This window comes from Crocodylus siamensis, chromosome 5, assembly GCF_052110815.1.
Source record: "Crocodylus siamensis isolate JL-2025a chromosome 5, ASM5211081v1, whole genome shotgun sequence".
Lineage (NCBI taxonomy): Eukaryota > Metazoa > Chordata > Crocodylia > Crocodylidae > Crocodylus > Crocodylus siamensis.
In genome coordinates, this window is record NC_143399.1 from 179632514 (window position 1) to 179653721 (window position 21208).

Consider the following 21208-nt stretch of genomic DNA (forward strand, 5'->3'; position numbering starts at 1 on the left):
GCTTTACTTTGTCAGTTGTAAAACCTGGGAATTGCAAGTCTAAAAAAAGACAGGATTCAGGGCAATATATTGTGAAAATGTATTCCACTTCCTGAAGAAAAGGTGGAAACTCTACTGTTCCTACAGCACCCTCACTTGATTCACTTATGAAATGGCACTTGCTCTAAAATGAACATATGTTCTACCTGCCTGTCAATCAAGTAATCAGGTCTCCATAATAGAGGTGAATAACTAAAGAAAATAAACAACAAGAGAAAGCAAGAAGCAAAGTCTCAATTATCATGTGGATTTTAATAACATAAAAACTATGAACAATGAATGCAATACCTGTTCTTTTTTTTTTTATACCACCACTGTCAGAGTAAAACTTTAGTGCAATAGTAATAAGCCTTCTATGACAGTTAACTAAACACTTGCTTGTATCATTAGAAATCAAGGTTTATGGGGGGTAGACAAATCTTTCTTAATACAGCTGTTTCAAAAGTTATGCTGTCAATCTACTACTAAAACTTAATACAATTCTAGTTTAATATAGAAACCTAGCCCTTACAAAAGTGATATGGGTAAAAATCTGTTAGTTGCACTATTTTAATATAAATGAACTTATATTAGTCTGCTAGAGGACTTAATGCTGCTTCTTTTTAAAATACTATTTACACAGCCAAAGAAAAACTAAATATAAACCATCTAAAAAAATATTGTTTTTTTCTCTTAAAAGGCAAAAAGGTACGATATAAAGCCTGAAATACTGTACATACAAGATATACAACCTGTTCATCTTAAATTGAGCACAACTCATTACATATTCTAATCACACCATTTCTAGAATTAAATCTGCACTGAAAGGCCTAATTTGGTGCAACACATTGACCAAAATATTTTAATTAAAAATATTCTGAGTTAGTCGCAGGCCTAATTACAGGAATAGAAATAGGGCCTATATTGTCATGCAGGTCAGTAGAACTCAGTAGTAGGTTTTTCTCAAGTAAATTGACCGATCCAGGAATAATAGCGCAGCTGCTAAACTGCCAGTCTTGACATGTAAATCAATTTAAATGCAACAACTGCAGTAGCTACTTTGATAGTTATTAAATTGATACCTTGGAGATGTACTAAGAGATTTAAAAAAAAAAAAAAAGGATTTATCACAAGCTACTTCATTTTTTTTAGTGGAAAAACAATAGGTTTAAGAGCAAAATATACTTTATTCAATAAATCTAGAAATCATTTTGATAAGTGATTATTTGTTCATGGCAAGCAGAAATTATTAGGTATAGGAAAAAGGTTTAAAGACAAGAATTTGACATATGCTTTATCTGGATCCAAAATAAAATATATATTGTGAAACTATGTCTCAGTGTCAATTTTCATAATACTCACATCCATATTGTAAATTCTGTTTTGCTACTTGATTTTTTCCTCTCTTTTCAATACATCAGTTTAAACCTAGAGGCAACAACTTATTTGTATAGGAAAACAATGCTCAGCAATTAGTTTAGGAAAAGACTAAACTACTCAAAGCAGAAAAACTAGTTATTTCAGGATCAATCCAAGAAACCACAATCTCGTTAATACTTGTTTAATCTAAAATCCACAATACATTCTTGATTTCCTAAACAGGTTTAGAAATATCAGAAAAAAAGTTAGAATATTTTTTAAAAAACTCAATTAAAAGGGCAGACTATGCAAATCCAACAAAAATGTTGATAATAAAAAGGTATGCTTCCTTATATGTGAATTGAAAGCTTCTAAAGACATATCGGAATAAGGCAAAAAGGATGATAGTTTTCACCTATACTGTTAATTTACTAAATATATTCTCTCTCTGATACAATGGGGTAAATTAATCACTAGACAGATTATTTGGTGAAAAAACTTAGGAGAAAAAATTCTGATAAAAGAATGCTGCCCTATATTTATCTTCCAATACCGTTATGCATTATGAGTATTAACAAAACAATCTTATCTTTAGAATATATAATCCTTTTCAGCATGTAACTGAATTTAAGATAGTAAAATCGCATGTATTAAACACTCTAAACAGAACTCTGTATTTACTAGGCTGTGTCTGCTGTACTGAACAACAGTCTCCAAGGATTAAGTCTTAGAATCAATGCTCTATTGATTTTACTATCAATGAACATTATGGCTCACACGACTGGCCATTTTAAGGGAAGATAGCTTCTATTATAACCCACTTTTTAGAATATATACTGTTAAAAGATAAATCACTGCTTTCAATGGTAATTAAGCTCTGTATTTGAAAAATAAAGATAGCATAATGATTTTTAGGGTTACAAATGTACAATGATCCCAGAGCTACTCAAAGCCTTAGATAATTTTTAATCTCGTTTTCCACATTTAGGACACTGTTTAATTAGGAAGTATGCAGATTATTCATTAAAAGTACTTTTTTATTAAAAAACAATCTGTATTAGCTATGAAGGGGAGTGAATCAAAGTATATGCAACAAGAATTATATTCAAAATGGAATTAAAACATTATTCTTATCTTTTTATACTGTTCATCTTTACATCTCTGCTCTATCTTATCTCATCTCATCTAGCTGCACTTTTTGCCCTTTCCTCAGACTTAAGCAAGTATGCAAAATGCAGCTAGCAGAATCATGAGTATGCCCAGCAGTTCTGTGTAATCAGCCACTAACAGCGGGCAATAAATAATCCTACAAAATAAATTAATCACAGCACCAGAAAATAAACTTTATAAATCAATTTTCTGTTAAACATTTTTATTTAAAATTTAGAACCCTACTTCAAATTAAACACTTTAAGTCTTCTATCTATATAGAATGAAGTTTCTGAAGTTCTAGAGAGTTAATTAAAATGCAATAAAAATCAGTTTTTGTAGTCTATATTAGTATTATAATATATGGTTACAAAGTATAACTTTTTTAAAAATCCAGTAAATCTCATATTTCACGCAATCCTTTAGAGACCTGATATATTTAATTAAAAAAGGTAAACAAATGTCAAGTAATCAGATTTTTCACTTTTTAAACTAAATATTAAAAATAACCATATAGGAATCTCTCTCAAGTTCTCAAAGACATGTAACACAACAACCCTTCAAAATATTCCACATTTTCCATACATATACTCATACTGATTTAGAATGATGTCTATCTTGGTCATGTTCACAAATTAAAAAGGCTGGTTTAAATGGCACTAAAATTTTAAGTTTATTAAGACACCTTGCTTATATGCAAAGAACCTATCAGTGTTTAAATAATGTACATTTCCTTTGCAGGATAAAATCAAGGTAAAGAAACAGAAGCAAGTTTAAATTTGTGATTTTCCACAATATATCCTAGCAAGGGAAGGTATTCCAGTGCCTATGTATGACCCCAGTGCCTACGCATACAACCCAAAACTCTTGCAGGGGAAACAACACACAAATACGTTTTTGTGCTTTTACTGTGCATACAGCATGTGCATACAATAAGTTATTTAATGTACATTAAATGAACATTTGTTTTATTAAAATCAGAAAGAGATAACAAGACTGAACATTTTAAACTGGTATATGCTACTCAACACTTGTACCTTACTGAATAAAAACAAGCAGGTTTCTTTTATTGGTCTTGTTAAAAATACACTAAATTGTTGTACTATAAAGTAATGTTTGTACCGCAAGATGAAGGGAATACAATTATACCATAAGTTTAGCACTGTGCATTAAACCAATAAAGTTCTCATAAACCTACTAAAAGAAATTACTTCACTGAGATGTTCTGAGAAGTTGTCCCTACTGTTTTCAGACACAGTTACGAGATGCGAGCAGAGATGGAGAGTTTACTTAGGCTGCAAATGTATTAACTTATTTCATATGGGAGCTATTTAACAATTACTTGTATAGAGCAGATAATCATTCCTTCTTTAATCATTTCCAACTTTCTGAGGGCTGCCACAAGCTCCCAAACCCTCTCTGCACTTGGGCCAGGATTACTGCTTGAATCCCTATCATCCTTCCTCATATATGATTGTTAAGGGGTTGGAACAGCAAGGTTGTCTCTGCTATACACATGCTAGATGTTTGGATGCTTTCCCCAAGGCAACTTGCCCCATACAAGGGGTCTCTTTGCAAGCGATCTTGGGCGCTTGTACAAGTGATGGGGGCTTTGTTTGTTTTAATTCTCCCTAAATTGAAATGGTGGGTTTTTAAAAACCCACCATTTCAATTTGGGGACAACTAAACTTAACTACCCCCCCATCACATGTACACAAGAGTTAGGGGGGCCAATCCTTAAAGCCTACCTGCCTCTCCCATGGTGCGGGGGGGGGGAGGAGGAGGAGGAGGAGGGAAGCTGCCAGCAGGCCAAGTGGCCCTAAGCTGTGGGGGATCCCAATGCTTCCCTCTGCAGTGGCAGTGCCCCCCAGGTGGTACCTGCCCATTGGCACCTGGCCCAAGTGGTCCCAGGGAGCACCTCCACCACAGAGGGAAGCACTGGGCCCCACACAGCTCAGGGGCTGTGCAACCCAGCACCAGCTTGTGCAGGCAGGCTCAACTGAAGAAAAAAAAGTGGCAAGAAGCCTAATCTCCTGGCTGCTAGGGGTGCCACAGCTGCAGAGAGAAGCACCAGACCACATGCAGCTCAGGCAGGTTCTGGGAAAAAGAAAGGGGAAGAAGAAGGGAAAAAAAAGGATCAGGCTCTGTGCCACTTTTCATTTTTTTCCTTCAGTCAAGCCTAACTGCACGAGCTGGTGTCAGGTCACACAGCCCCTGAGCTGCACAAGGCCTGGTCCTTCCCTCTGCAGTGGCAGAGCCCTCCATTGTAAATAGCAATGCCATTAAAGCAGTGCAAAAAGGCAGTTAAGCTGCTTTAAGGGCCAATTTTGTTGCATGTAAAAAGACCCTTTGACACCTGCTAGACTGCAATAAACTTGAATGCTGCTTCCTATCCTACCCCATTTGGACAATGAGCTGCTATGGAAAAGATGACGAACCAAACATGGCCTGAAAAATTTAGCAGGAAGGGGAAAATCCCAAAAACATACAAAACAAAAAAACATAGCTGTGCAAAGCCAAGTGAGAGAACACTTGATCACTGAATTAAGGCTCATTTAACCTCTGCCGAGTACAAGGGGTCAATGCCTTACCTGAAATACTTCAGTCAATCCATCAAGCTCAATTGATACTTCCCACTTTCCAGTTACCGCACACTTCCAAATTCCAAAAGAGAGAAGGATGGGGGAAACCCTAGACACCACTAGCCCCTTCCCCTATAGATCCAGACAAAGACCCTCATCTTTAAGTTCCCAAGAGCTACATAAATCAATTCAGAAGAAAGTCAAATCTATTAGTTAAGACTGACTCTTAGAAAACAGTAGTTACCAACAAGTTAATTATGCTTTAAAGGGTATAAATATCACCTCTCTTTATATATGCAAATGTCAGTTCAGTTTTTCTACTGGGCACCCAAAGGAGCAAAGGATTCCTGAACAGGGAAATACTGGGCAGCTGCATCTTTTTTTTTTTCTTTTCTTTTTTTTTTTATAAATGTAACTTGTACCATTTCCAGAACACTTCACAGGTTTAAAAAATAAATAAATCACTCTTTCATCTATGGACGAGATATCATCCATGGATTCACATTCTGAGAGAAAATTATAAACAGACTATTTTTGATATGAGAAAAAAAGTCTTACACTTGAAAGATTAAAGGAAACCCTTAAAAGACAATAAAAGGAAATTACAACAATTTAACAATATTGGTTTCCAAAACAAGACAGAAAAAAAATCAGGACAATGTTTTCAAGAATACAAGACCCAAGAACATAATAGTTGCAGGCTATTTCAACCCTAATTACACGTAAAGCAATATCCTGGTACAGAAAGCATGAGAAATTCTTAAGGAAGTCCAACTTACACACAGGAAGTTCTGGGTAAAAGCAAAGTGCCAGTTATTTTAACATGAAACAATGTTACCCATAAAAGCAAATAGAGAGAAGATTTCAGGCTAATCCATACTTTTGCAACTTTTAAAAGCAGCTATAGACATCTTAACTTCCTAACCCTCCTTGTTGGTTAAGAAATTAATTTCCTAATCTTTTCTTGATTTCCTAAGCTTCCTGAAGCCATACCAAAAATTTACAGTGGGAAGAACAGAAAACATTCAGAATTTCCTATATTCTTCTAAACACCATAACATAACAACATAGAAAATTATAAAAACGCAGATAATCTCTGCTTTAATACTTGGACTCTAACAAGGCCTTTCAAGAAAATGGTCCTGTGAATCCTTATTTTAAAAACTGCAAGCGCAAAAATATCTTAATTTAAAAAGTCCTGTGCTCGGAGTATGGCTACTTATTCTTTAGCCAACTTAACTTGGGAACATTTAACTCAAGAGACACCTTAAAACAAATCATATGCCCAGATATATTACCTGGCCAGACAACCAACCACAAGTTACTGTTCTTTAGGACAGTGGCTCTGAAACTTTTTGGGCCAAGAGACACCTATTAATCATCAACATTTTTTATGGACCACTAAATAGTCTCATTAGCAAGCTTTTAATCAAGAACATTATGAAAAGGTACCTGGGGTCCAGTATCATCTGCTGATCAGTTTGGAAACCAGTGCCTTAAGACTATCTTTTAGGTTTTTCAACAGCCGCTGGTACTTCCCTGGGCTGCTCAAGACGCATGACAACAGCCCACCTCTTAGGAAAAGCAAGCTATCCATATCCCCAAAAACTATACATTTACAACATTATATATATCCATGTCGTTTTTTTAAATATCATATTACATGTGGACACCACCCAAAAGTTATTAAAGGCCTATACTGTGAATCATTCAGGAAAGAATATTTAAGTTTTATGGAAAAGTCCCTGCTTATATAATAAGCAGCAACCAACAGCTGAGCAGAGAGTGCTGTACCTATATTCTTCAAGGCACAATCCTAAGTAATCAGATTGTAGCATATAACATGATCCACTAATACAAAAGCAATATAGAAAAAGCAAGTACTTTCAGAGAATGCTTTAACAGGAAGTGACCAAGTGAAAACTGCCTTTAAAAATATTTCTTTTAGAATAAGTTTCTCTCACAAACATGTCAAATACAGCTGACTTTCAGGAACATATTTGTTTAGGCTACAAAAAATATGGTCTCAAACCATGCCTATACATCTCATGTAACTCCGGTTTACTGTGCATAGTTCCAGTGAAGTCAGCATAATTATTCATAACATACAAAACTAATTCTGTACACGGTTGGGAGTCCTGCATGGTTTAAAACCTATGCAAGGTATACTCACCTCTGCCTTCTTTCTTCATCCTTCAATACTTCGTAGATAGCCACCAACTGAAACAAAAGCACTGCATTTATTAATATATTCCAAATCTCTAAGAAATAAAAGGGCTCATACTTGCAAATCTTTACATTTAAAAAAAGGGCAGTTTTAGGATTTTCCCTTGCCCCTGAATAATCCTGCCACTCTTGTAGTCTTGTACTCTTATTTTCCTGTACTTACATTTGTTTTTCTTTCCAGACTGAGGAAAATTAACAGACTGTGCAAAGGAAAAAATGATATCCCTACACACACGTCAGATGTACAAAGTATGCAAATTTTAAAATTAAAGATTTTCCCTCTCAAATCTCTCTCGCTCTGCTGTTGCTATCTTTCTCAAATAGAAGGGTCAGAAAGAAAACATAATTTTTAAGGTGATGGGCATCTCTTCAATGGTCCTAACATACCCCCATTATTAAAGCCACATAGCAAATTGCCTTAATTTAGTAAACTACTGTGAAATGGCTGAGTTTGACTTGACAGTTGCATGTTATTGCCCTGTTAAGACTAAAAGGGAAAAACAGTTGAGACTTGAAATGAATTACTGCCTTAACTGATAAAACTTACTTAAAAATGGTGGAACATTTTCCTAAACTTCCATTTTCAAACTTTCCATCTGAAAGGTCAGTGCATGTTTACAAGCAATGTCTTCATGTAGAGAAAATAATATATTCATTTTCCTGTTAGCAGTATACAACTACATTTTTAAATACTTCTGTATTAAAAATATTCAAATAGCTGAATTCTAATCTGAGATACTTTAGATGACATCTGTTCAGCATTAAATCCAAATAAAGCAGGAATAAATTTCCCTTTTAATAAAGGCTATCAATTATTTCAGAAAACATTTTGTTGCTATCAAAACGATATTTTCATATAAATAAGTTATGTGATTATAAAAAATGCCACCCCCACTTCTTCTTCCCTCCCCCCAAAGCATATTAAAGCACTTCACTTACTTGCCTGAACTGGGTTTCTGCATTTTCATCTTTGTTCTTGTCTGGGTGTAGAGTTAACGAAAGCTTACGATATGCTTTCCTAATGTCCGCAGATGAAGCATCCTGCAAAAAACACAAAGCAAACTTTGTCAGAAACAAATTGCCAGAACTTTGTTAAGATCTGAGAAGACAGCCAAGTGCAGGACCTGAGGCAATGTAATTTGAGCAATCAGTCTAACAACCAAGCTATGCAGCTAGCCTGACCCACATGACTGAACAACCATTCAATCCAACTCCGCTCTCATCTTAACTTCTTTCATTACCATACATTCATTACAAGAGAATTTGCCAAAACTTTCAAATACTTTCTTAAAAATTAACTAATAAATCTTCTGTGCCAATTAAAAGATCAAAAGACAAATTAAAAATTAATACATCTGTGTATCTTCAAGGAAGTCACCATTCTTTCAAATTATTATGCTCATTTTCTGAATTTCAGGCCCTTCTGCATGCTGTTCCCTTAACATTATTTACATCTAATTCAATATTTATAGGACTTTCATGCAATCTAATTCAAGTAAGTCTTAAGAACTGTCCTTTTTTGAAGTAGGTTCAGCTTGTACTTAATTTTAGACCACCATAACTAGCGCTAATATATATTTCTGGAAGGTGTTAAAAAGAATACATTTGTACCCTACAAGTTTCTCTTTTATCTTTCTTATGTTTGTGAAAGAGTGCCTATAAACAAAATATTGAATCAATTACACATGTTCAACAGACTACTGCATATTTGAAGTATACAAAATACATTATGAACTGTCTGAATAAGAGAGATTAAAAGAGGCTATATTTATTGCCCATTACACAATATATAACAAAGCATCATGTTATAAACCAAGATCGTGTGTTTCACAGCAAATACCTTGAAAGACAGTATATCAGAATGATGCTAGACTTCTCATATCTAAAAGACTCCAATATAAATAAAGAACAAAAACTCCTTTTTCAGTTTAACATGCTGAGATAAGCCTGTCATGCAAGTTAAAATTTCTTGGCTTTAGGATTTATTTTCCAAGATATGTTTTAAGATGACTGTATCAACAGGGATGAATTAAAAACAAAACAAACAAACAAAAACAGACCTGAATTAGCTGTTAGAGGAGCAGAGCTGATACAAGACAATTAAAGCAACACTGTAATTAGTCTGCCAAGCTTTCCATTACAAACCATTATTTTAATTACAATTTTTAAGGCTTATGGCATCTTGCTGCACAAAAGTTATAGCCAAAGACTAAATATCCTTTGAAGGACTGACATGCAGTATCAGAGGGAATCTGAGGGAGAGTTCAGTTATGAAATGGAACATACAATTCTAAGATATTTGATCTACGATTTTAAGATAAAATTCTGTTATCCTATAAACTATACAGAGTTTTGCAGGTTAAGCAAGTAAACAACAATTGTTCTGACAATTTAGAGGAAAGCTAGAAGTTGGGTTTTGAAACAAAAGAATTTTCAACTGACATACAAAGTGTGCACACCCAGTGGCAGAAGTCAGTGGAAGTCTTTCTGTATAGCTGCATTTTATGGTTTTTATTTTGCTTTCTGGAAGCAAGGAAAAGAGGGAAAGGAAGAGGCACTGTGAGTTGCTGTTGGCATTTCAAGTAATGTAAGTAATTTCTGTTTGGCTTATGTTGAGATTTTTTAAATTTTATTTTGAAGACCCAATTAGCTATTAGACCACTAATTAGCTTTTAGACCACTAATCAGCCCACAAAATTTCTTGTACCATCATGCCTTCTTAGCGATTTAAAACATTTCGTTTTCACATGAAAATTTAAAGAGTTTAGCCTCACATTCTCTCTTTTGACTTCATCTGCTCATCTGTTTGGCTTATGTCAAGATTTTTTAAATTTTATTTTGAAGACCCAAATGAGTTTTTCTTGTCAAAGGCCCACTGAAAGCATTATAAAGCACTGCTGGAAATACTGTCAGAGTCAGGTGCTTCCAAAGTATTTCAGCAATATGTGTACAGGGTTTTCACACTGAAAAGGAAAATTTAAATTAAATTATGCTCCCTCCAAAATAAAGACTATTTACTTGTGGAAGATTTCAGATCTACTGTTTACTGCTGCTACAGCAAAATGTTTTAAAAATTCTAAAATGGGATCTCTTTCATTCCCACTGAAATTTGTTTCTTATGCTCAGTATTAAAAAAGGAAACAAGGGAATAGGAGTATATAGAAACTGTAAAGTAAGTTTACTTTTAAGCTCAGGTAAAACGGAGCAATAAGAAGTACGATATCATGAAATATGATATCAAAGTTGACTTATTTACACTAAAAACTTACTGGATAGATATGTAGGAAGTAATTTAACAACTACATTATTTACAGCTACTGATCCAGTTAGACATCTCACCTACGTCCTGGACTTAAATACCTTCAATACACAGCATTGTTGTAAGTATAATTTTGGAGAATCATGGTAGCAGATATGACAACAATGGCTTCATAGTCAAAACCAGGACAAATCACATTCAGCATTGTGACAGACAATCATGATTAACCCTGCAGTGAGGGGGAAAAGAGGGAAGAAGAAATAAGAACAGGGATGAATTATATTCAATATCCTCCCATATTTAGCTGAAATTATGGAATACAGCTGCTCTTAGACTTCACTGGTCCTAAAACTTCAGTCAACATATCTAACTTTCCTTCACAACTGTATTCAAGCACAATGGAATTCTGTAGTGCTAACAGACCCCTTGCTATTCTGTTTAGCAAGAAGAGAGTCTCTGGGTAACATTGGACACCTCCAGAAAAGTTTCCAGCCTACAAGTTTAAGTACAGAGAGTCAAAAAGCCTGAGGCTGAATCAATTCCATCTTTGCATGTTAATCTAAGCTGCACAGATTGAACCAATAAGCTAGTGAACAGATATTCACTTTTTGATTCCAGAAATGTAGCCACTTGCCTGCAGTGGCCCAGGCCACAAGCTGGGGGCGGGGTGGGGGGATGGCATTAGAGCACACCTCACTGCTTCACTGGAGCAAGTAGCATGGGCCAAAGCAAAGCCACCCAACCTGCAAGGGGGAGAGGGGTTGGTGGGGAGGTACAAAGCATACCAGGATGTTGGGGGACTGTGAGTTAACTTGAATCTGGAGGGGATCAGGGACAGAAGCTCAAGCAGATTTATCCTAAATCAGTTAAGTCTGATACTACATCCATCCAGGTTTATCCATCCTTGAACTTATTTTGGTCATTTTGAAAGTGATCTATGTGAACTGAACTTCTGTTGTGTTACAGATCTGAACCACTTTCCAATCACTTTTACAAGCCCATGTAATTTCTGTCTCTAGCCCAAGAGACAAGGGAGTCACGGAATCATATATACTTACAGGTTTGAGTTCTCCCCTCCCCACTCCTTAAAGACCAGACTTTGAGGACTACTTGGAGGGTTTTGTTCACAGTTAAATAAATATTAGGTTATTTTCATTGTTTCTAGTTGGGGGGGGGGAGGGGAAGTTAATTAAAAAGCACATGTGAAAGCAAAGACATCTAGTGGTGCTCCATAAAATCAATTTGCTAGATGTATCCCTGACACCGAGTTCCATGTTGACAACTGTCTTGTCATTGATGACAAACTATTGGTTTAATATTATTTCCCTTATGTGGGATCACAGCAATATTTCAACCAGTCTTTCTAACTCCAGGTAATCTATAATCCCATAATGCAGCATCATACTGCAGATAAGAAAAAGCACATACCTGATAACTAGCATTTACTTGCATGAGACAAACATATTATCCTATGTGTCCTCATATATTGGCTTAGAGACTCTGAACTTAATGGAAGCCAGCAATCTAGGAACTAAGCTGGTACGATTCCCTTATCAGTGGCTGGATCAGTACATCAGTACTGGGCTCTTCAGTGTTCTTTTACAACAAATGATCATGTTCAGACATTATGGGTAAATAATGTATTTTCCCAAATCAAGCCCTAACTAAAAAAGGAAAAAGCAACATTTGCTGACTTGTTATTTATGCAAAATAACTGCAACAGAAATTAATTTAAAAAATTGGACAGAGACCAAGAATTCAAAGTCTCAACCCCAAAGGTGTATATTATACCATGGGAAAGTGTGAAAAATGGCAGCAAAGATTATTTAAAATAGAAAAATGTTCTCAACTTTCAGATGTTCTAAGTTTTGCAGAGTGAAAACTAATGTTTCAAATAATTCTCCCAATTACCAGATAGCAAGCTACTTCTCTCTTTCTGTTCACAGTTTTGGACATACTGCTATTTTCATGTGAAGCAGGAGTGCAATGGAGTTTCCTTGCAACAAAAGGCAGCTTAGCTAAAGCGTCAAGGGAAATGATGAATGTATGTTCATATCTGCAGTTAATTATCTCAGATAGAGTTGGACAAACTTCCTTAGATTTTGGTTTGAGGCTGAACTTGAGCTGCACAAAACATGCAGGATACAAAACATTCTAGTTGTACATGCCCCACACACATCATCTGCACACATCCCAACTCATAAATTTGTCATTAAGCCCTGTGGCGCACATTATGTTTATGCCAAAATTAACATGCTAATCATGCCATAAAGTGGCAAAGGTGCAACGCATACACCCAATTTAAGGCACCATAAGGTAACCAGCCATAAAAAAAGTGTTCCACATATAAACAAAAAAATTTTTATGGTCCCTTAAATGGAATGTGTAGAATATCCACACATGGGGGCTGCTTGGGGGTGGATTCCTGACAATCAGCCCTGGGCAGCCTCCCATCTCCAACAGGCAGTGCCAACAATCTGGTTGGCACTGGCCTGGAGTAGCCCCAGGTCCCTAGCCAGCCAAGGGTTGCCCTGCAGGCTCTCCCGCTGAGGAGTTCAAACCCCTGCACTGGACAGGGGTTTAAATAAGGTTCCCAGTGGAAGGTAAAGGGGTAGGGGAGAAGAGCTGAAGAGTTTCCCCCACTGGGGACTTTGAACCCTCCACCTGGCAGCTCATCTTGAACCAGACCCAGAACAGCCCCAGGTCACAGCAGGTGCTGTGGGCCCTTGACTTTCAACTGGCTACTGTACTGCACTGGCAGGTAGAAAGGGCAGAACTGGGATCTGTTCCCTAATCCCAAAAATCACACCTCCTGCCATACACAGGTAGCACAGCTAGAAGCATAACTGTTGTGGGGGAGGGCAGATACCACAGCATCATTTAATGAATGTAGGCCAGGAGCACAAATTACTTCTTAGAATAAACAAGCAAAAACTTAAGAAAAATAAAAAAACCAGAAAGGAGAGAGAGGGCGAGTTATTATTTAAGTATTTAATCTTTCTTTAGGAGTTCTATTTAAACTGTCTAGGAGCTGTCTGCAGTTTGAGAGCCATGGTTGAACAACCCCTGCTACAGAAGAGTGGTTCCCAAGCTATTAGACCACTAATCAGCCCACAAAATTTCTTGTACCATCATGCCTTCTTAGCGATTTAAAAGAAAGGTGATGGGGAGGGGGCAGATTCAATGTACGACTACTTACTGTGGCCTCACAAACCTACCACTGGTCTTTAGACCAGTCTGGGCAAAACTATCACAGAATATATAGTGATTTTAATTTAGAAAAAGGTCAGAATCCTTAGGCGTTTCAGACTCACAAAACAGGTTAAAACATCTGCATCCATGGCGCATTTAGTCTTTAGATAAAACAAGTAAGTCTGAATTTCAGAGGCTTCACTGCATGGTCTGCTACATACATGCAAATATGCACCTGAAAACACCTATATGGGAACTTTCAAACAGGAATATTTCAGCATGTACCCAAGTGGATTTTCCATGAGTAAAAACTAGAACCAGGCAGTAGAAAATAGATTCGATCTTCTGTACTTCCCGATATTAGTGTTTACACAGTCAGTATATGCAGAGATTTAAAATGCACACAGATGCCACCTCTCAAAAACATTTTTTTCCTTACTTACCTAAGAAGACATCAACAGAATAAGTATTAATAAGAAACTTCTTTTAAATATCTACAGAACCATGATTAACTAGGCAGCTTTTTTTTATATCAAAAACTACTTTTTTCTATTCATCTCATTTACATTTTGCATAGAAACAAATTAGTAGATTTCACTTTTGTTTTGTTTAGAGTCATTTTCACTTTTAGATTCTCCAATATTATCACAAATGCTACATATCTTACATTAAAAATATTTGAAAAGAAGAGGCAAAGTATGGAGGAATGTGCGCTTTCAAATAACTTACTTAGACTTTAAAAATTTCATGGAAAATCCATAATTTATCTTCAGTTTTATAAGTAATATGCTTTAATTCTTCCACAGCAGAACCCAGATATTTTGTAGGGTTACCTTCTTAGCATCCTTGCAAATAAGAAGGTATATCTCAGGTAAACAAAACCACAGCAAACAGCTGCATGAGACTACTGAGGTGTTCCAGCTATTTGCTACAGCTTTTATTTCAAAAGGCTCTGCTTCTCCAACCAGCTGCAGGGAACCACTGATGAGCTCCAGCTGAGTGAAAAAGCGGAACCCTTTGAAGTAAAGAGTTGCAGCAAGCTGCTCAGCAGCTCCTAATTCAGTTATCCACTGTGAACTAAGCAAGTTTCAAACCATCCCCATACAAATGATCCACAGTCCTAGTGTACTTAAAATTAACAAGTCAAATCTAGCCTCCCATCTTCTCCCTAAACTATGCGATTATTCTCGCCTCTATACTTTTAACGTACTGCTATTTAAATTTAACATACACTTTGGAGTTTCATCTTTTACTAGCAAACCAAATATGCTTACTCTAACTAGAAAAACTAAAAAGTTATACTGTATAGTGCCAGCTCATCTGCAACAATCCTGCTTAAACATAGTTATGATTACTAATCAAGATCTTTTTTCTAAGGCTCACGTAGTCCTAAATTCATGAGAAATACAATCATCTATCCACCCATCTAATATTACCACGGGCAATCAGTCTGATTAGCAGGGATCCAGGTTTTCCATTTCCCACAGAAAACCAGAGTAAAATGAGGATTTCCCCCTTTACCAGAATAAAACACAGATTTCTCATTTTGGCGGAGAAACCCACAAATTTTGCAGTTTTGAAGAGAGCTTTCTGCAGGGTGGAAGAGCTCCAGCCTGCAGGGAGCTGGGTGGAGCAGGAGAAGGGCAGTCAGGCAAGGGGCACCATGGGCATGTATAGACACATGGCTGCCAGGCAGCCTGGAGAGCAGTTCCCACAGGTAAGTCAGAAGAGGAGATTGAGGCCCCCATAGGGAGGAAGGGAGGGAGTTGGGCAAGGCTGGAGCTGGGGCTACTGCCCAGCCAAGCAGTGTATGGGGTTTGGGGCCCAGGGCTGAAATATGCAGCCACAGGGCCTTGGCAGGAAGTGGGATGGGGCTGCAGATGGCTCCTCCAGGGCTGGCTGGGACTGGCTCCCCATTGCTGTGCACACTTTCTGGTGAGGCAGGGGGAACCTGCGCCCCCCAGACCTGTGCATGGGAAGGGGGGGGGGAGGGGAAGCTGCATGCTGCCTGTTACAGGCTCAGGCTTCTGCACTGCTGCCCTCCCCTGGGGTTTCTGCAGCCTGGCAGATGCAACCCGGTGCTGTATGGTAGAGCAAGGCTGCACGGGAAAGCTGCTGGCAGCTGGCAGCTCTGCGCCACCCTGGCGATGTGCCCCCTGCCTATACAGCAACAATGAGGGGCACAACCATATGCTGCTGCCCACACTCTGCCACGCACACAGAAGGCAAAGAGCTCTGCAATACTCAGCAGGTATGTAGGCCCGCCTACCTTTTTTTTTAAAGAAATATAGTAGCAGGATTCTTTCATTTCATGTGCATGCATAATCCTGTTCATCAATTCAGGCATCCTTCACTTTCTCACACCAGTCATGTCTTTTGTCCAATGGGACAATTATACTTAAGGGCATATACCAACTACGGCATGACAGCAAAAAGAAAAACTAAGGCAAAACTGTGTGAATCAGGCTTAACTAAGCCCTTCCCAAAAATGTAATAATATCTTTAGACAAAAAAGTACAAGACAGAGGGATGAAAACCAGAAAATGAAGATTATAAAAAAAGGGACAAGTGATACAAGAGATGCACAGAGCAACTGGAAACTGATAAAACTCACGTGGGGCAAGAGAAAGAAATAACAATCCAATGGCAGCACATATCCTGTTTTGATCTCCGCATCCCCAAAAGGGCTAAGAACTTCTATGGAAACAGCACCTCAATGCCCTTATATTGCTCTCTAGCTCTTCCTGGTTGAGTGAAGAAACAGAATATATCCAGCTGTGTCACTAATATGTAGTATTTACAGAGAAAAGAACAGAATAGATTCCCAAAAGATTCCTAGAAATAACTCCCTTTCTTACTTGTAATGCAGTATGTGTTTTATGTCCCTGAAAGACCACACAAATTAAAGAACAAAGAAACATCCTTTGAAATAAAAGGTGAAAGATCAAATGGAAGATGACACAAGTCTGAAACATTTCCTCATAAATTCTTTTTCTGTTCCAGGAATTACAGAAGAAATTCTAAACACAGCTAGGTATTTTAAAATGATAAAAATGCTTTGACATGGTTTAACTTACAACTCCTCCACATATCAGAACAGAATTTCATCTGGATTTAAGCAGCATCCACTGACTTCAATGAAACTGTTTTAATTTAACCCAGGTAAGAACCTGGCCTCGCATGTTTAGGTCATTGAAAGGCAATTATCCATTTTATTCTTACAAACTAGTCCCACTGTCATGGATACATTCAATTCTTAATTAAAGAAATGCTACTGTGGTACTTAAATCCAATATTGAACTATTTCCAATACTGTAGCTACATTCTAGAGTTATTTTACTATAGTCAAGAAATGTCTAACAAGAAACTATTCACCTGGGAAACAAACTTTTTGCGAGAATATATGCCCTTTTAAAATACATAAATAATGAAGAGGTATTTAAACCATATTGGAAAAACAAATGTTTCAATTTCTTTTTAACTATATTTCAGGCAATAAGTAAAGCCCCTTCACTCACAAAAACCTAGGTACAGTGTACCAATCCTGGAACTGGGATGGACATGCTTTTGTTGGGGGGGGGGGGGAGTGGCTGTTTGTTTGTTAGTGTTTCGGGGGGAGGGCAGGCAGAAATTTGGTTACTCAAACATGAGACAACAGAATCTTCCTTCCTTTGGCATACCTGAATGGAAACAAGCATGCCAGTGAGGAGATTGTGCCAGAAATCAGATGCTCGCAAGAATACACTGTGCTAGTTTATACTGATTTCTCTTTTGTAAATTGTTTAAACAATTTAGCAACATATAAATACAAAAGCTTTAAAACATTTTTTTAAATTATTTTCAGTCCTGATAGGTTTCCCTGTTGTGTTGTTATTGCATTGAAATCAGTGGAATGTTGGAAGTATGTGGTTTATTCAACACTACAGCAGACAGGTTTTGCTTCCTGAATTATACCTGCAATGTTAAGCAACAGGCACAGCAAATTTTAGTTTAACTCATTTTAGAGCCATAAGGAAAAGACAACAGGTGGTTTGGAAATAAGCAATAAAAATAAAGTATGAAATGAATAAAAGGGCACACAGCAAGAATTTAAAAACAGATATCAGTTCACAGCTGTTAAATATAATTGTTCCCAAACAATGCCTGATCTGTTGGATTAATCTTTGCTTTTATTTCTCCATGTGCCTCTTCAGGCCTTCCAACAGGGCTTTCACACTTTAGGGACCTTGCCACAAGAACCAGCTTTCCCCAGTAGTTTGTCAAGGTGCAAATTTGGCAAACTCCAGGACACAGTGCAAAGCTCATCTACTCAGGCCATTAACTAGGATCAGGTTGTAATAGGCACCCGTGGGGAAGCAATCATAGAGGCAGTATTTTACTCAAGTCTGACCTGGGTGATTTGGTATTTTTTGGTGGTTTTCCCTTTACTTATTTACTGCTATACAGTAAAATCCTATGCATGATCAAGAAAGACGCATATACTTTTTAGGGAAAAGAACTAACAAGAATCAGCTCAAACTCAAAACTTACCACTGAAGTCCAGCAGCTATCCTATGCATCCAAGAACTATTTACATGGTAAGTAAATACATGTAGGCATGAATTTGTCTTAGAACATCTTTGTATGAGAATTAAGTCAGTCAGTAATTCTTACAGTTTGATAAGCCTTTTTTTTTAGATCAGTGATTATTAATCAGGTAACACTGTTGGGTGTACAAACATGATTGATAAGATAAATTCAGATTTCAAAAAGGAAGTCATAATGATGAAAACATTCAGTCTGGTTGTAGTCTTTCTGGGTTTTTTACACAGAAGAATTGCTTTATTATCATTCTGCAGCCAGAAAATAAGTGAAAGCTAAGAGCTAGCATTTTTTGTGGAGAGCCTTGAGTCTAAAGAGACTGAAAAACACTGCTTTAGGCATATACATTTTACTCCAATATCTAGTTTGCACTGTAAAACAACTTCATATCACACAAACAGTCACAGTTTCTCTTCAACCTTTCAGCATAAGGGTACCGATGCATTTACACAGCATCTTTTACAAAGCAGCAAATATGGACTAAATTGCTGGAGGAATTCACTATGTTCCTTAATCTAATCCAGGGGCTGGCAATTATTTGGGTCCATGGGCCAAATCAGCAGTTCTGGGGAGCTGCCACAGGGCAGTCAGCAGCCCCCTTCCAGCAACAGCCTGGACCCCACTTGCCCTGGGGTTCCTCCCACCACTGCCAACAGCCAACCCCAACCCCCACCTACCCCGCCTTTCTACGCAGCAGCGGTGGCTCCTTCTGGCTGCCACCACCACTGGCCCCAGCCCTGTGCTACCGGTGGGGACCCATGCAAACAGCCCTGACCCAGCCCACCCCAGATTCAGCCCAGTGACGTGGACCAGCTCCAGACTATCTGGAACCCACATGTACAACCTCAACACAGCCCACCACATGTCTGCTCTGGATCACCTGCTCATGCTGAGCAATGGCAGCAGTTGGGCAGAAGACGCTGCAGGGCCTGGGGGGAAAGTGCCTCCTCCACCTTACCACTGCCAGACCCTTCTTGCTGTAGCTACCCAGAGCCCACACCCAGGCTACCCTGCTGCTTCTCCACTGCTGCCACCAGTAGGCCACCTAGCAGAGCAGCACTGGCAGCGCAGAGGAGCCACAGGGCAACCCGGGAGTGGACTCTGGATGGCTGTAGCCAGAAGGGCCTGGCAGTTGCTAGGAGAAGGGGCCACTTTTCCCCCACACCGAGCAGAAGCAGCTTCTGCCCAGCCACCACTGCTGCTGCTTGGCTTGGACAGGCAAGTCTGGAGCAGGCACATGCCAGGCTGGGTCAGAGCTGTGTGCACCAGCTGGTTCAAGCTGGCCCACTCCACCAGGTTGAATCCAGAGTGGGCATGGGGTAGGGCTGTGCGCACAGAATCCCACCAGTACCAGGGTTTGGGGCTGGCAGTGGGAGCAGTTGAAAGAAGCCGCCACCACTTGGGCTGCCTAGAAAGGCAACCCAGCTACAGAGCTGCCCCAGCCCTGCTGCATGCCCAGGGGATGGCAGAACACACCATGGGCTGGATGGCACCTGGACCAGGTGAGACCAAAGGACCTACTGTGGGCTGGACAAAGTCCCTCCACAAGCCATGTTTTGCCCACCCCAATTAAATCACTGCTAATTACTAGAAATCTGGGTTTTCTGTTTGCTACAGGAAAATGCCCTTTTTCTCCTTTGAAGGAGAAAAATGGAGATTTTCCTCTTTAAGGAAGAAAGCCACAGGAAATGATGAGTTTCCCCTTGCAGGCCATTAGCTTTCCAGCCTACAAGGAGCTGTTTAGGGCTAGGGTAGTGGGGGAAAGGCAGATGGAGGCTGGGAGCACCATGTATACACACGTGTGTGTGTGTGTGTGTGTGTGTGTGTGTGTGTGTGTGTGTGTGTGTGTGTGTGTGTGTGTGTGTGTGTGTGTACACACACGTACGTACACACATGCACGTGGCTGGCCTACAACCAGGCAGGGTGGTGGGAACAGTCCTAGCAGCTGCATGCAGGCTAAAGTTTAAGTCTATAGGGGAATGGGGTTAGAGAGCCAGGGCTCAGGGACTTTGGGGGGGGGGGGGCGGGCATGACAGGGACAGCTGAGGGTCCCCTTTGGCAGGGCTGGGGATGGGCAATGGGTGGAGAGGGCACTGGCAGGGTCAGGGGACTGGAGCTCAGGAATCAGAGGCAGCAGTGGGAATGGAGGACTGCGGGATGGAAGTGAGGGGCACCAGCACAGCTCAGAGGGGTAGGGGACTGTGGGTTGGGAGTAAAGGGGCACCAGCATGGGCAGGGCATTGGCATATCAGTGGTGCTCACTTTCAGTGCCACAAAGCCACAGCCAGACAACCACGGCTGGACCCGCATCCTGGTGAGCGAAGGGGGCAAGGGAGCTCTGATTTTCCACTAAAAAAAACCCACAATCAAATGCCAAAATACATAGGTATTTAGAATTTATTGTATTATAATGATTGAGGCACTAGTAGGCTTCCAAATTGCTTTAAAATTGTAACTATAACAATAAAACATGTTAAATTGAAACATATATAACATTTCATTTTTTAAAATTGCATAAAAAGTAAATTTTGGGGGTTTTAAACAGAGAACTTGCAATTTTTTTATTTTAAACAGATAAAACCAGTATCCTTGCTAGTTATAAAAGAACTTCTTCTTTTGCTCCTGTTGTCTAGGACAATGTTCTCTCCAAGTTCTATTTTCAAGTCACTTTGAAAATGTCTTTCCCTGGCCTACGCAGAATATGACTTGATTTCTTAGTGCTATTAATTTCAGCATTTTAAGTGAAAAACAAAGCTTCTGGTAGATGTTCCTTACTCCCTCCAACACCTTTACTACTCTCTCGATCACATTCATTTAGGCAAACCTCCAAAATATTTTAAAT

General features: G+C 38.7%; 1 protein-coding gene across 2 annotated transcripts in view; it reads right to left on the reverse strand.

Annotated features, from left to right (window-relative positions):
• Positions 1-21208, reverse strand: part of DNAJC1 (DnaJ heat shock protein family (Hsp40) member C1) — a 193675-nt gene that overhangs the window by 99654 nt on the left and 72813 nt on the right. For both annotated transcript variants that reach the window (XM_090047307.1, XM_090047308.1), the window contains exons 2-3: positions 8274-8375; positions 7282-7328 (exon numbers count right to left, since the gene is read on the reverse strand). In XM_090047307.1, the coding sequence (XP_089903433.1) occupies positions 7282-7328; positions 8274-8375 (149 nt within the window). The remainder of the gene's footprint in view (positions 1-7281; positions 7329-8273; positions 8376-21208) is intronic.